The following is a 16,857-nucleotide window of genomic DNA, read 5'->3' as shown; positions in this document are numbered from 1 at the left end:
CTGCGGACGTGTAGCGGACTTGTTGCGGACTCATTGCGGAATTTCTCCATTGACTTCAATGGAGATTCAAAATTCCGCAATGAAATCCGCAGATGCTATGTGTGTTTGCATTGCATATTGTTTTTTTCGAACAGGATATCACTTCATTCTGGCTGGATCTATGTATTTCTAGGTTCTAGCCAGACTCAGGCCCCATGCACACGAACGTAAAAACGCCCATAATCACGGGCCGTAATTATGGCACGGGCAGGCCCATAGAAGTCTATGGGGCTCCCGTAATTACGGGTGACTACGTGTGTGCACCCATAATTATGGGAGCGTTGCTAGGCGACGTCAGGAGATAGTCACTGTCCAGGGTGCTGAAAGAGTTAAACGATCGGCAGTAATTGTTTCAGCACCCTGGTCAGTGACTTCCGATCACAATATAGATCAACCTGTAAAAAAAAAATAGAAGTTCATACTTACCGAGAACTCCCTGCTTCTTCCTCCAGTCCGGCCACCCGGTATGACGTTTCAGTCCAAGTGACGGTTGCAGCCAATCACAGGCCAATTACAGGCTGCAGCGGTCACATGGACTGCCGCGTCAACGGCCGGGTAAGTATGAATTTCTTTTACTTTTACTAGGGAAAGGGCTGTCCCCTCTCTCTATCCTGCACTGATAGAGAGAAGGGAAGTACTTTCACCTCAATACGCAACGACTAGTCCGCATCAATTTCCTGCACATTTCAGGCAAAGCCGCAACAGAATCTGCAACGCATTGATGCGGACACGCCCTAATAGGCTGAACTGGATGTATATCGGTATTTTTCTGGCCTTACAAACTATGAAACTATGATACGGTTAATTATTATTATATTTAAGTTGCATTATTCTAATTGTTTATACTATTATTATTAGTATTATTAATAATAATAATTTATTCTGCTTAAATACTGTTTACAACTATTAATATTATATTTTTATTTTATTATATTTTTTACATTATTATTATTTTTACATTATAATTTATTAATGTTTTTATAGTTTTGTAATGCCAGCTTTATCCTTCTATAACTGAGGCTACATCATGCTGAGCTCTGAGACTAATTTACACTTCACTGCATCTTGCTTTGTATACGTTTTGTTTATTCTCTTTTGGGATAAACTAATTTGAAATCATACAAGGAGTTTACACAGTTTCTGAAGATAGTTTGCGATTTACTCCATAGGAATATCTGTGTAATGTATCTTGCAAACTAATGGATTAAAATAGCCCCAGTGGATCCCGGCTACTTAATAGGAATGTTCAATGCGCTTTTAGGTAAACACTACAATTTCTTGTGAAATGGCTATAAAGCTATTTTCTGCAGAGCTTGTAAGAATAGTACAAGTTCATCTTTTTTGATTTTTTTTAAAACCCAAGAGGGGAACGTAGGCTCACAATTTAATCATGAATTCACATTTCTGTCCAGCACAGAATCAACAAGCTGATGAATTCCGTTGTATTGAATAAACTCAGAAATATGTTTGTAGGGGTGTGAGCAATCCCTTCTGTGTTTCCCAGATTAATTTAATGTAATGAAATATATTGTATTTCTTCTTTAATATATCTTTACTTTTTAGTAATAGAATTTGACAATTGAGAGAAAAAAACACATTCGAATCTGTGTTGCAATTTTTTTTTTAAAATATATCTAAACTAATCAGGGCCGGATAAGTTCTTTGGAGGTAGCTGGTCAAATTTTTGTAAGAAGCCCCCCCTACCCTCTTTTCAAGGGAGTAAGAGAAGAGGGAGTAGCTCAGGTAAATCAGGCTACACTAGAGAGCTGAACATTTTTACAGCTACAATATATTAAAATACGACATAAACAGTACCACAATGGCAACAATAGAAGTTGAAAAACTACCATAAAAAAACACACAGGGGGAAATTTATTAAGACTGGCGTTTCATACGCCAGTCTAAATCTGAATCACGCTGGTGTAAGATGCACCTGCACGCCTCTTAAAAAATTAGGCCCATCCCTGGCTGTCCATGTGTCAGAAAGTTTCTGGCCTAAATTATAGTAAATTTGTTGAGCCGAGCATGATCAATTCTGCTGAGCCCTGTCCCTTTTTAAAAAGTGTCAGAGGTGGGTTAAAAATCAAAAAGTCTCAAAAGTTTTGCGCAAAAAGTCTCCAAATATTTTCAGTGCTCAGGTCCTAAGTTTGCAAGCCAAGCATCAGAAACTGATAGAAGAACCATCTTGTGAACAATCCTGTGAGAATGAAGGAGCCCCACAGATTGTTGAATCCATGGGGCATTTGCCCCATTTGCCCTCCTATAATCCAGCCCTGAAACTAAAAGAGTAGTTGACGTGTAATAATATTTATTTCCTCTTGATTTTATAGCAACATATTCTGCAACACCGTAAAAAAAATCATCTCCAACTGGGCTCACAATCTGATTCCCCTATATCAAATACACTGGCGCCATTTTCATATGATGACAATTCACCTATCAGTATGACTTTTGTCGGAGTTATCCAAAGCACCCTATGCCACAATGAGTACCCTATAATTACTCTATGGCTGTCTCTTATTAGTTGGATGGATTGATATTATACTTTAGTTTTTATTGGTCATGATGATCATGAACAGAGACATGGCACGTAACTACTTTTGGGCTTATATGAGAGGGGTCCCTAAACTGAACTGTTTCCCCTGCTTGCTGTGACATTGCTAAAGTGGCTACCTGCAGCTGTCAGTTGTCAAAGTTCACTGTACTCCCTTTGAGTTAAATTATTGCTGTATAGACTTTCTAGTATTAGCTCCCCTAGTGGAAAATACCCCTGAGGAAGCCACATAGTGGCAATACATGTGAGGCTTTCAGTCCCCTTTTCCCCTCTTTGGATTCTATGCTTCATGCATTCTCATGGTCTGGTATTATTAACCCACTAGATTCATTCATGGTTATTACTAGCTACGTATGTTGAAGGGATTTGGTGGTCTGTGGGGATATTGTGTGCCCGCTTATCAGGGTGTCAACCCCCAAAAAGTTCATGTTTAGCATGTGTATGCTATTTTAAATGGTTTTAAATTTGTACATGAGGTATATTTATTGGAATAAACATTTGTTTGTGTTATCTATTATGACTATATCGTTTTTTTTTCCCATATACATACCCATTTGTAGTTTTTTGGTTTAGCATTCAGAGCTCCCCCTAGTGGTGGCTGCATGCTGCCAGAATTATTTATTATTTATCAAGTCAGACAGACAGAGCCCTCTATACAGATATAATATAAAATTAATTAATCACAGAATTTTAGACCTTTAACCTGAATTAAGACTTAGTACATTTGGTGGAGCTCACAGTAAGGAGTAGCACCCATTCCGAGTTTTCTATGGGGTCATATGTTTAAGCCCCTGGTCGTAGAGTTGACCAATACAAGCTTAAATCTTGGAGTCCACAGGACAATATTATGTCATCTGTGCTACTTTCCGTATAAGAGATGGGGAAAGAAAGACAAATTGCCATTTCTTATGTTAAAAATAGTCGCTGGGGACAGAAATAACACTATATTTCTAAATGTGACTTTATTACCCTTTGTATCATCAATATCTATTGTCATTAAAACTTAGAGGGCTGTCAAGGATGCCACAGATAGCAGAGACAAATAAATGCTCCACTATTAGGGCGGGTTCACACATGGCGGATTTTCACTTAAATTCCGCTGCGGACACTCCGCAGCGTTAATCCGCAGCGGAGCCGTTTCTCCATTGACTTTCACTTTAATTTCGCAGTGTTCGTTTACACGATGCGTACAATTCCGCTGCGGAGCATAGGCTGCGGAGCGGAATGTGGTGTCCGCAGCATGCTCTGTCTGTTGCGGAGCAGTGGCGGACTGGTTGCGGACTCATGGCGGAATTTCTCCATTGACTTCAATGGAGATTCTAAGTTCCGCAATGAAGTCCGCAGCTGTCATGCACATGTTATGTGTGGTGCGGAGCGTATTGGTTTTTTAACATGACATTTCTTCATTCTGGCTGGACCTATGTATTTCTAGGTCTACAGCCAGACTGAGGAAGTCAATGGGGCTCCCGTAATGACGGGAGCGTTGCTAGGAGACGTCTGTAAATAGTCACTGTCCAGGGTGCTGAAAGAGTTAAGCGATCGGCAGTAACTGTTTCTGCACCCGGGACAGTGACTATCGATCTCAATATACATGTATACTCCATAGGAATATCTGTGTAATGTATCTTGCAAACTAATGGATTAAAATAGCCCCAGTGGATCCCGGCTACTTAATAGGAATGTTCAATGCGCTTTTAGGTAAACACTACAATTTCTTGTGAAATGGCTATAAAGCTATTTTCTGCAGAGCTTGTAAGAATAGTACAAGTTCATCTTTTTTGATTTTTTTTAAAACCCAAGAGGGGAACGTAGGCTCACAATTTAATCATGAATTCACATTTCTGTCCAGCACAGAATCAACAAGCTGATGAATTCCGTTGTATTGAATAAACTCAGAAATATGTTTGTAGGGGTGTGAGCAATCCCTTCTGTGTTTCCCAGATTAATTTAATGTAATGAAATATATTGTATTTCTTCTTTAATATATCTTTACTTTTTAGTAATAGAATTTGACAATTGAGAGAAAAAAACACATTCGAATCTGTGTTGCAATTTTTTTTTTAAAATATATCTAAACTAATCAGGGCCGGATAAGTTCTTTGGAGGTAGCTGGTCAAATTTTTGTAAGAAGCCCCCCCTACCCTCTTTTCAAGGGAGTAAGAGAAGAGGGAGTAGCTCAGGTAAATCAGGCTACACTAGAGAGCTGAACATTTTTACAGCTACAATATATTAAAATACGACATAAACATATAAGTTCATACTTACCGAGAACTCCCTGTTTCTGTCTCCAGTCCGGCCTCCCAGGATGACGTTTCAGTGGAAGTGACGGCTGCAGCCAATCACAGGCCAAGCACAGGCTGCAGCGGTCACATGGACTGGCGCGTCATCCAGGGAGGTCGGGCTGGATGCCGAAGGAGGGACGCGTCATCAAGACAACGGGCGGTAAGTATGAATTTCTTTTACTTTCACTAGGGAAAGTGCTGTCCCTTCTCTCTATCCTGCACTGATAGGGAGAAGGGAAGCACTTTTCCTGCAGTCCGCAGCGGCCAGTCCGCATCAATTTTCTGCACATTTTGTGCAGATCCGCAGCCGTAATCCGCAACCCGGATTAGGTGCGGCATTGATGCGGACAGTTGCGGAGGAATTCCGCCATGTGTGGTCATGCCCTTAAAGTAAATTTAACTGCATTTGTATTTTTCCTCAGTGGAAAGCCACAAACTGTTATGTATTTTCATTGTGTCCTGTTGTTTTCAGACTATCACTGTAGGGCACAGATTCCAATGCAAAACGCAAGAAGAAATATTTATGTGCAATGTATTTATGTAGCTAGAGTAGAATACATGTTCTTCTTCCAAAAATCAATCCTCGTTATTTTCTTTGAGAATTGAATGTAAGCACAAAATATTGAAGACAGTCTATGCTGGAAACAGAACCATTTCAACCAGTCCCAGCAAGACACAGATTGGAGTCCTGGCGGAAAGAATAGAATTTGAGCTAAAGATCATTAGTTTATTACATGAAAAACTTTCCCTATTCTCTTTTCTATTGTATATTGCAATTGTTTATTACGGAAATTATTTTAGCTGGTAAATAGGCGATCAGTAAATCAAAATTTTTAGTAGATTCTTACAGCAATGCAGTATCTATACATCCTATTATATGGAAACGTCTGTCAAAACTTAAGTCTGCTATTGTAATTAATTCCTAGGGAGCATAAGAGTTCCTAATAAATCATTTCTAAAGTTTCACTTTCTAGACAGAAGCTGAAGACATTCAGGAGCTGCCTAACGGTACGTGCTGCAGGTGACAATATTTGATCTATACGTGTGCATATACAGTGGTATCATTCAGTATAGACGAAAAGGGTCAATTACCTATATTTATACACTACCAGCACTTCAGCACTCTGTATTTATCAAGGAGAAAAATAGCAGGATTTCAAGGTTAGTAGCGGTGGAGGGGGAGGAGGGGGATGCGGCAGAAGAAACTAATCAGATATCATTTAATGTGTTGGTTTGTGCACATATTAAACCTAAACACATTGTTATAAGGACATATATCATCAGTATATGGCTCCTTTATCATTCTCAGTATTGTGGGGGTCCCAGAGGGCAATATGCCATCACATTATAAGATGGGAATACCCCTTTAACCGAAATATCCCCATATATCACTACATCTGTATATTATTGGTGAATCCAAGGAATTAGTTCAGTCTTGTTTCACAAGCTGAGAATTGGCCAATTCACCTTGAACTGATCAGTTAAATAAAAAAAATTATATCCAGTGTTTTTGTCATTCAATATAAAAACATCTCTTTTTGAATTACAATTACACTTCAGATATGGAAATGCTTTCCATCTTGAAAATGTTAATATTTGTTATACAAAGGACTGTTTGCAGAGACCCTATAGCATTTATTTTACCCCAAAGTAATATTTGAAATTACTGCATCCTTTGTCTTCCAGGATAATGCATATTTATAATGGAACAAAAAGTGAAAATATCAAAGTGATAATACAACAAAGAAATTCAGGTTTTGCTTGTCTATGAGATTAAATAGTCGTGTGCGTCTCAGAACTAAGTCTGTTTTAATGCAAGTATTATGACTTGAGTATGCAACTAGATTAAACATAATATAAAAATAAAAGAGGAACATTAAAATTGAAGACTCTGCCACCTATAATTCATTTTATTGAAATCCAATTTCATTTTTCTTACTGCAAAACCCCAACAGTCCAGGACCCCAAAATATCCTGAACACCTGTCATCTGGCAAATGCCTAAACGTGGTAGTAAAAGCACTGAACTAGTGGTATTGAACTAACTGGACTATGGTTCTAGATATTTTAGAACATTGTTTTTGTATCAGAATAAATGATATACAGAATTCACATATATGCTGTTGTGTTGCATGTGTGACACTGAATAATGATCATATTAACAAACCCTCTGTCTTGTCTCTCGTTGTAAACTACTTAAAGGGGTAGTCTGGCTAAGTAAAAAAAAAAAAATCAAATACCATATTACGGAATTCAAGGTAAAATAGGGGGTCCCCTGTTCAAGACAAATTTTTTAAAAACCAAAACAGAGAGGGTTTACAAAAAGGACCCAGTGGAGCACTCCAACACTTATTTTTCTAATCCTCAGCAGATTGTAATTGATCATTAAGGTTCCCGACACTCTATTATCTGCTTAGGAAAATATATCAATAAATTAACTCAAAAGAAAATAATCTCATCTGCACTTACTCATTGCAAACTTTGGGGGATTATCATTGACATCAGTCAGGGTAACCGTAACAGTTGTGGTTCCAGAAAGTCCACCCATGTGTCCACCCATGTCCTTGGCTTGAATGACAACAAGATATTCTTCTCTCGCTTCTCTGTCCATATTAGAAAGGGCCGTCTTAATGATTGCTAGAAGAGAAAGAAAAGAAGAAGTTTCAATAATAATAATAATAATAATAATAATAATAATAAAACAGCCTTCTGCTTGTCAGGGAAGGAGCGTAGCCTCTACAGTAGCATGGCAATATAGCTGAGAAGACTACTTCTGCAGGAGAAGTAGGAAAGGACTATATTGTCAGCTGCCAGAGGGGGAATGAGACTAATTTCTCTGCTTCATTCCTAGTGGTCTCATTTATTAAAACTGTCTACCAGTAAGACGAGGCAAGTATATACATTTAATATATTTCTGCACTGTGGTGATGTAGTCCTCGATTTAGTATCAGCAAAAGTCACATCAACCTACAGAGTAAATGCTTCATCAGCCATATCCACTGACTCCTGGCATACAGTACATATTTAACCGAGTGTATATTTAATTTGCATGGTAATATTCTCCTCATACTCATACCATCGGCAATGCTGAAAAGGATTTTCCAGGATCAGAAAAACATTTCTGGTTTCTTCAAGACTCGGCGCCACACCTGTCCAAGGGTTGTGTCTGGTTTTGCAGCTCAGCTTCATTCAAATAAATTGGGCTGAGCTGCATTACCACACACAACCTGTGGACAGGTGTGGCACTCTTTTGAAAGAAAGCAGAAATGTTTTTTCTAATCCTGGAAAATCGCTTTAAATGAATTTTCTACTAATAAGATATGCTTCAGTAAAATATTTGTTATTGGGAAATCAAGGGAAGCGTCCCCAGCCATAAACATCTTAGGCATCGTTCCCATATGCATCGGGGTTCCATTCGTGGGTTCCATCAGACCTTTCTGTCAGGGAAACCCACGAACGGAACCAAACGGAAACCAAAGATTTCCATTAGCATTACCATTGATTCAATGGTAACACTTCCGTTGCTAATGGTTTCCGTTTCTCTCAGTTCCGTAAGGTTTCCGTTTTCTTTTGCGGAATCAATAGCGCAGTCGACTAAGCTATTGATTCCGTCAAAAAAACTGGAACCTTGCAGATGTGCATCCGTAGCAGTTCATAAATGCAGAAGCGTTGCTATGCGATGGCAGGGGATTCCCCAAGAAAATGGTGCCTGAGTGATCATGTGACTTTTTCCATGGGTTTGGGACATGTTGGTGACATCATTTGTAGCCTCCCTTTTTATTTGCGGTTCCGTACGGATGCACTAAGGATGCACTACGGACCGTATTTGCGGATGACTTGCAAATGGCTACGGATCTGCATTTGCAGACAGTAAAAAAACATTACGATTATATGCAGGAGGCTTCATACTGTACTGTCACAAAATTGGTGTGGACTTAGTCTAATTCTAATATGCTATACCAAGGCCGGCCACATGGAACATCGGGCATGGATTTCTGGCCCGCTCCTTTCTCACGGTGTCCAGCGCCAGTGTATGCTTGTGCCCACTGAAAATAGGGACAGAGAGCGGCGCTTCATTATAAGCCTGACAGGGCTGATTATCAGAAGAACACAGTGACGTTTCAGTCTGTGTTTGTCGGCGTTGAACAGTAGGTGACAAAGGTAGGGGTCAAAAAGGTTGAACGCCCTCCAAACTTACTTATGACGTGTAAAGTAAAAGAGGGAGAAGAACAACCCATTTAACCAAATATTCAATAACTGGAATTCTAAATGTCAGCTATAAAATAATGTTCAGTAATTTACATATCCTTGAAAGGCAAAAGAAAAGACTGCTCCAAAAACTCTTTGGCGCACCCAATAAGGAAGGAAGATGTCAAAATAAGACATTATTTGTAATTGATTTCCTAAAGTTTTGCAATCTTTATTAAATGCACGAGCATTGCCATGTGTGCCTTCCTTTAACTTTTTCTACATCTTAATATGGAGAGTTGAGAAACTGTGATTCACACCTTGAAATATTGAAGTCATAATTGCATGTAAAACACGAATAGAAGAAGATGCCAAAAGTGGGCAAGTATATCATTTCAATCCACAGTGTTATTTTCTACATTTGTTGTGTGAAAAGCTTTTCACAGAATCATGTTAAATATACATATAATGTATATATATATATATATATATATATATATATATATATATATATACATATTATATATATATATATTGCTTGAGAAAGGCCCCATGGAGTAGGGCTGAAACGTTGCATGTGGTGAATAAATCCACTTTTTTCACTATCAAGGTGTGCTGTCTCGTATTTTGAAAGGATTTACTATATATATATAGGAATTCAAAAAATAGGCAGCACTCCACAACATGGTAGTCAAAAAAGTGAAAAACGTTTATTCACCCATATGCAAGATTGCTACGTTTGGCAGGGGCTGGGACCGCCAGCTCGATTCCCAAGACCCTGTCCCAGCCCCTGCCAAATGTAGCAATCTTGCATATGGGTGAATAAACGTTTTTCACTTTTTTGACTACCATGTTGTGGAGTGCTGCCTATTTTTTGAATTCCTAAATTTGGACTATTGGTCGCGGTCTAGAGGCTTGCACACACGAAACCATTGATAGAGGTGATTTTTCAAATTGTGGTGCGGTTCTTCTTTGCATTCCCTATATATATATATATATATATATATATATATATATATATATATATATACATATTTTATATATATATATATATATATATATATATATATATGTATATATATATATATATATATATATATATATATATATATACACTACCGTTCAAAAGTTTAGGGTCACTTAGAAATTTCCTTATTTTTGAAAGAAAAGCACAGGTTTTTTTCAATGATGATAACATTAAATTAATCAGAAATATACTCTATACATTGTTAATGTGGTAAATTACTATTCTAGCTGTAAACGTCTGGTTTTTAATGCAAGATCTACATAGGTGTGTAGAGGTCCATTACCAGCAACCATCACTCCAGTGTTCTAATGGTACATTGTGTTTGCTAACTGTGTTAGAAGGCTAATGCATGATTAGAAAACACTTGAAAACCCTTGTGCAATTATGTTAGCACCGCTGTAAACAGTTTTGCTGTTTAGAGGAGCTATAAAACTGACCTTCCTTTGAGCTAGTTGAGAATCTGGAGCATTACATTTGTGGGTTCGATTAAACTCTTCAAATGGCTAGAAAAATAGAGCTTTCATGTGAAACTCGACAGTCTATTCTTGTTCTTAGAAATGAAGGCTATTCCATGTGAGAAATTGCCAAGAAACTGCAGATTTCCTACAACGGTGTGTACTACTCCCTTCAGAGGACAGCACAAACAGGCTCTAACCAGAGTGGAAAGAGAAGTGGGAGGCCCCGCTGCACAACTGAGCAACAAGACAAGTACATTAGAGTCTCTAGTTTGAGAAATAGATGCCTCACAGGTCCTCAACTGGCAGCTTCATTAAATAGTACCCACAAAACGCCAGTGTCAACGTCTACAGTGAAGAGGCGACTCCGGGATGCTGGCCTTCAGGGCAGAGTGGCAAAGAAAAAGCCATATCTGAGACTGGCTAATAAAAGGAAAATATTAATATGGGCAAAAGCACACAGACATTGGACAGAGGAAGATTGGAAAAAAGTGTTATGGACAGACGAATCGAAGTTTGAGGTGTTTGGATCACACAGAAGAACATTTGTGACACGCAGGACAACTGAAAAGATGCTGGAAGAGTGCCTGACGCCATCTGTCAAGCATGGTGGAGGAAATGTGATGGTCTGGGGTTACTTTGGTGCTGGTAAAGTGGGAGATTTGTACAAGGTAAAAGGGATTTTGAATAAGGAAGGCTATCACTCCATTTTGCAACACCATGCCATACCCTGTGGACAGCGCTTGATTGGAGCCAATTTCATCCTACAACGGGACAATGACCTAAAGCACACCTCCAAATTATGCAAGAACTATTTAGGGAAGAAGCAGGCAGCTGGTATTCTATCTGTAATGGAGTGGCCAGCGCAGTCACCAGATCTCAACCCCATAGAGCTGTTGTGGGAGCAGCTTGACCGTATGGTACGCAAGAAGTGCCCATCAAGCCAATCCAACTTGTGGGAGGGGCTTCTGGAAGCATGGGGTGAAATTTCTCCCGATTACCTCAGCAAATTAACAGCTAGAACGCCAAAGGTCTGCAATGCTGTAATTGCTGCAAATGGAGCATTCTTTGACTAAAGCAAAGTTTGAAGGAGAAAATTATTATTTGAAATAAAAATCATTATTTCTAACCTTGTCAATATCTTGACTATATTTTCTAGTCATTTTGCAACTCATTTGATAAATATAAGTGTGAGTTTTCATGGAAAACACAAAATTGTCTGGGTGACCCCAAACTTTTGAACGGTAGTATATATATATATATATATATATATATATATATATAAAAGTTTGAACAGCACATTCCAACAAAATGAAACAAAACGTGTATACAGGTGCAAGAATGCCTGTGAGTGCAAATATACAGCAGACAGGAAAATGGCGACTGCGAACACCAATGTCACCTAAACCGCTAAATATAAATAAATATGCATTACTGCTAAATCTGCTTACAATAGGGAGGTTCTCAGTGCACATTTTGATCAAAAAGTGTTTGCCCACCTGCCACTACAAGGTGTCCTCCATAGGTGAGAACCTACACCCCCAGCCATAGGTGAGAACCTACACCCCCAGAACTGGGACTAAGCCTGACCCGAAAGGAATTTTGGAAAATTTGCTGATCTCTATAGGATGATCAACAAGCACCAGACTGTCCTGTTACCCAGATGGCATGATGATGTTAACCACCACCCTTGATTTGCTCTTGCATTGGACCCATTTTCCTCTATGTATACCTTTGTCCTTCACCCTGACTATTTTACTTGTAGACATCCCCATTATTTGTAATTAATATAATCACAGTGAATTTTTTATGTAAGCATCTTGTAGTTGAATTCTTCTCCCATTTACATTTCAAAAGCCCTGCATTGATTTCCTCTGAATAGTGCAAGGTCACATATCAGGCTTTGTCATGTTTTGCCATGTACACATTGTTTTGTAACATTGGAGCCATTAAATTGTGTACAGCTTGTAACTTTTGCCCTTGTTGAGCACTCATAATGTACTGCTGAAACACTTATAATAAATGAAATAAAAAAAAGCAAACACACAATCAGACTGAATTAAATTCTAGTTACATGTCAGATGCGGGAAGAGAACAGAAAAGAGAAATCTGATTAACAAGGAAGAGCAGTGCTCAGTCTGGATTATATAATGTTCATTTGTCCAGGCAAGATTGATGAATGTGAAAATAACATCACATAAAACAGAGACATCATTGACCCTTCCAATATTCTTTACATATTGAACAATGTGGAAATAATCTTACTATGGATATTGCCCTGGACATCTTCTTTATATATTTGAGTAGCGTATTACCACCCCTTGGGGACTATTATGTAGTATCTATATGTGCAACCGCAGCCGCAGGTATGTAGTCTGAGATATGAGGTATGTAGTCTGAGATATGAGGTATGTAGTCTGAGATATGAGGTATGTAGTCTGAGATATGAGGTATGTAGTCTGAGATATGAGGTATGTAGTCTGGGATATGAGGTATGTAGTCTGAGATATGAGGTATGTAGTCTGAGATATGAGGTATGTAGTCTGAGATATGAGGTATGTAGTCTGAGATATGAGGTATGTCGTCCGAGATATGAGGTATGTCGTCCGAGATATGAGGTATGTAGTCTGAGATATGAGATATGTAGTCTGAGATATGAGGTATGTAGCCTGAGATATGAGGTATGTAGTCTGAGATATGAGGTATGTAGTCTGAGATAAGAAGTATGTAGTCTGAGATATGAGGTATGTAGTCTGAGATATGAAGTATGTAGTCAGAGATATGAGGTATGTAGTCTGAGATATGAGGTATGTAGTCTGGGATATGAGGTATGTAGTCTGAGATATGAGGTATGTAGTCTGAGATATGAGGTACGTAGTCTGAGATATGAGGTATGTAGTCTGAGATATGAGGTACGTAGTCTGAGATATGAGGTATGTAGTCTGAGATATGAGGTATGTAGTCTGAGATATGAGGTATGTAGTCTGAGATAGGAAGTATGTCGTCTGAGATATGAGGTATGTAGTCTGAGATATGAGGTATGTAGTCTGAGATATGAAGTATGTAATCTGAGATATGAGGTATGTAGCTTGGGATATGAGATATGTAGTCTGAGATATGAGGTATGTAGTCTGAGATATGAGGTATGTAGTCTGAGATATGAGGTATGTAGTCTGAGATATGAGGCATGTAGTCTGAGATATGAGGTATGTAGTCTGAGATATGAGGTATGTAGTCTGAGATATGAGGTTTGTAGTCTGAGATATGAGGTATGTAGTCTCGGATATGAGGTATGTATTCTGAGATATGAGGTATGTAGTCTGAGATATGAGGTTTTTAGTCTGAGATAGGAGGTATGTAGTCTGAGATGTGAGGTATGTAGTCTGAGATATGAGGTATGTAGTCTGAGATATGAGGTATGTATTCTGAGATATGAGGTATGTAGCCTGAGATATGAGGTATGTAGTCTGATATATGAGGTATGTAGTCTGAGATATGAGGTATGTAGTCTGAGATATGAGGTATATAGTCTGAGATATGAGGTATTTAGTCTGAGATGTGAGGTATGTAGTCTGAGATATGAGGTATGTAGTCTGAGATATGAGGTTTGTAGTCTGAGATATGAGGTATCTAGTCTGAGATATGAGGTATGTAGTCTGAGATAGGAGCTATGTAGTCTGAGATAGGAGGTATGTAGTCTGAGATATGAGGTATGTAGTCTGAGATATGAGATATGTAGTCTGAGATGGGAGGTATGTAGTCTGAGATATGAGGTATGTAGTCTGAGATGTGAGGTATGTAGTCTGAGATATGAAGTATGTAGTCAGAGATATGAGGTATGTAGTCTGAGATATGAGGTATGTAGTCTGAGATATGAGGTATGCAGTCTGAGATATGAGGTATGTAGTCTGAGATATGAGGTATGTAGTCTGAGATATGAGGTATGTAGTCTCAGATATGAGGTATGTAGTCTCGGATATGAGGTATGTAGTCTGAGATATGAGGTATGTAGTCTGAGATATGAGGTATTTAGTCTGAGATAGGAGGTATGTAGTCTGAGATGTGAGGTATGTAGTCTGAGATATGAGGTATGTAGTCTGAGATATGAGGTATGTAGTCTGAGATATGAGGTATGTAGTCTGAGATATGAGGTATGTAGTCTGAGATATGAGGTATGTATTCTGAGATATGAGGTATGTAGCCTGAGATATGAGGTATGTAGTCTGAGATATGAGGTATGTAGTCTGAGATATGAGGTATGTAGTCTGAGATATGAGGTATATAGTCTGAGATATGAGGTATTTAGTCTGAGATGTGAGGTATGTAGTCTGAGATATGAGGTATGAAGTCTGAGATATGAGGTTTGTAGTCTGAGATATGAGGTATGTAGTCTGAGATATGAGGTATGTAGTCTGAGATATGAGGTATGTAGTCTGAGATAGGAGGTATGTAGTCTGAGATATGAGGTATGTAGTCTGAGATAAGAGATATGTAGTCTGAGATGGGAGGTATGTAGTCTGAGATATGAGGTATGTAGTCTGAGATGTGAGGTATGTAGTCTGAGATATGAGGTATGTAGTCTGTTAGTGGGAGCAGGTCGGATAGCTATTGTCTGCACGCTGCTCCCATCATGCTGCCTCACTATCTACTTCTGTGCAAGCAGCAGCTTCAGTAAAAGAGTTTTTGTCTTTATGTACATCTTGCCTGCCACCTTGTGTCCCCCCGTCCCACTACAAAGTTCTTGTATCCCCCTACTGCCACACTTCTTCCACAGAGCCCCTGCACCTTGTTTCTCCCCCTGCTTCTACAGCCCCCAGAGAGTCCTGCCATACCACCCTGTCCTCCCCAGAGCCCATGCAAGGGGTGGGGACAGATTCTTTGGATTTATGGGGCCAACATTTTTGATTCTGGCCATGTATCGCTAAAGCTCTTTAAAATCAATGTCCCATATTTACTAATGCTGTTCAATAGTTAGATACAGTAGCATAAACTTAGACCAGGCAGTCACAAAATGCACCAAATGTATCACAGTGGTGCATGCGACATGATTATTTTGGCTCATCTTACAAGATAATTTTGGTGCAGCTTATTTTGTGACAGAAATTTGCTCCAGTTTTTCCAATAAATTTTAGGAGCAGATTTGCTCATTATAAGCCACGCCCCCTTTCTGTTAAGTCACGTCCAATTCCCTTTAAGCCACGCCCCATTTTGGAACCAGTGTCTAGCGAGGGATAAACATCAAAATTGCGTCAAACTGTGCCAATTAGCAACAAAATTTGCCACATTTTTCGACACTTTCTAGACCCAGACAAAGTAGTAAATTTGCCCCTAAATCTTTTCGCATCTGGCCATACAAATGCTGGGAGACCTGTAATCATGTCAACATTGATTGTCTGAGCTCACGGATCCCCACCATTTTATCTTGACACTCTCTTTCAATATGCTCTTTTAGGGAAGAGAAACATCATAAGGATGGTTCCCCACTTGGGACCCTCTCTGTGAGCCAGAATGGATGGCTGCCTACAAACGGCGCCTTTTTACTCTGGCGGAAATGGTTTGTCCATATATTACATGGATGACCATTCATATTAATGGCTTCTTGTACTAGAACATTTTGATTCTACTGGCTGCTGCAGGGGAAATGGGCAGCCAAAGGCAACTTCCCGATGCAAGGCCAGCTGTCTAGTGGGGTCTTGATGCTCTTGGAGAAAAGTGATTGTCTGTGATATGACAATCCCTTTCAAGGTTTTTTTTAATAATCATAAATTATCACTTATCTACAGGATAGGTCATAATTTTCTGATCACTCCCACAGCTAGGATCCCCACCGATCCTGTGAACAGGGGTCTCAAACACCCTGATCCTCCGCACTTCTTGACCGCAGTGAGGAAGAGCTTAAATGGAGCGGTGGTTGAGCATATGCCCGCTTGTGCCCGAGTGCTGTATTTGGCTGTTCCCATCATTCCCATAGACTTTGAATAGTGTGGCAGCGCACATGCTCGACCACATTCAATGTCCTCCTGACTGCGGTTGAGCAGTGAGGAAGAACAGGGGTTCGGGACCCTCGTTCTTACGATCAGTAGGGGTCCCAGCAATGGGGCCCCCAGTGATTAGTAAATGATCACTCATCCTTTGGATAGGTGATAATTTAAGATTATGTGAAAAGCCTTTTAAGTAAAAATATTAATTTAAAGTTTTTACTGGAAATATACACAGATTTATTTATATCAGTCCCTGAATGTGAACTTCAATATTGAAATAAAAATGGTAAATTGGATTATTTATGACCTTTTATTCCTGATTTGTGTACAGT

General features: G+C 39.1%; 1 protein-coding gene across 1 annotated transcript in view; it reads right to left on the bottom strand.

The window, feature by feature from the left end:
* Positions 1-16,857, bottom strand: part of LOC142661261 (cadherin-8) — a 279,721-nt gene that overhangs the window by 95,656 nt on the left and 167,208 nt on the right. The window contains exon 5 of the mRNA XM_075838641.1: positions 7,344-7,511. Coding sequence (XP_075694756.1) covers positions 7,344-7,511 — 168 coding nt within the window. The remainder of the gene's footprint in view (positions 1-7,343; positions 7,512-16,857) is intronic.

This window comes from Rhinoderma darwinii, chromosome 9, assembly GCF_050947455.1.
Source record: "Rhinoderma darwinii isolate aRhiDar2 chromosome 9, aRhiDar2.hap1, whole genome shotgun sequence".
Lineage (NCBI taxonomy): Eukaryota > Metazoa > Chordata > Amphibia > Anura > Rhinodermatidae > Rhinoderma > Rhinoderma darwinii.
The sequence above is the reverse complement of the archived record's forward strand: the minus strand, read 5'-3'. Positions and strand labels throughout refer to the sequence as shown.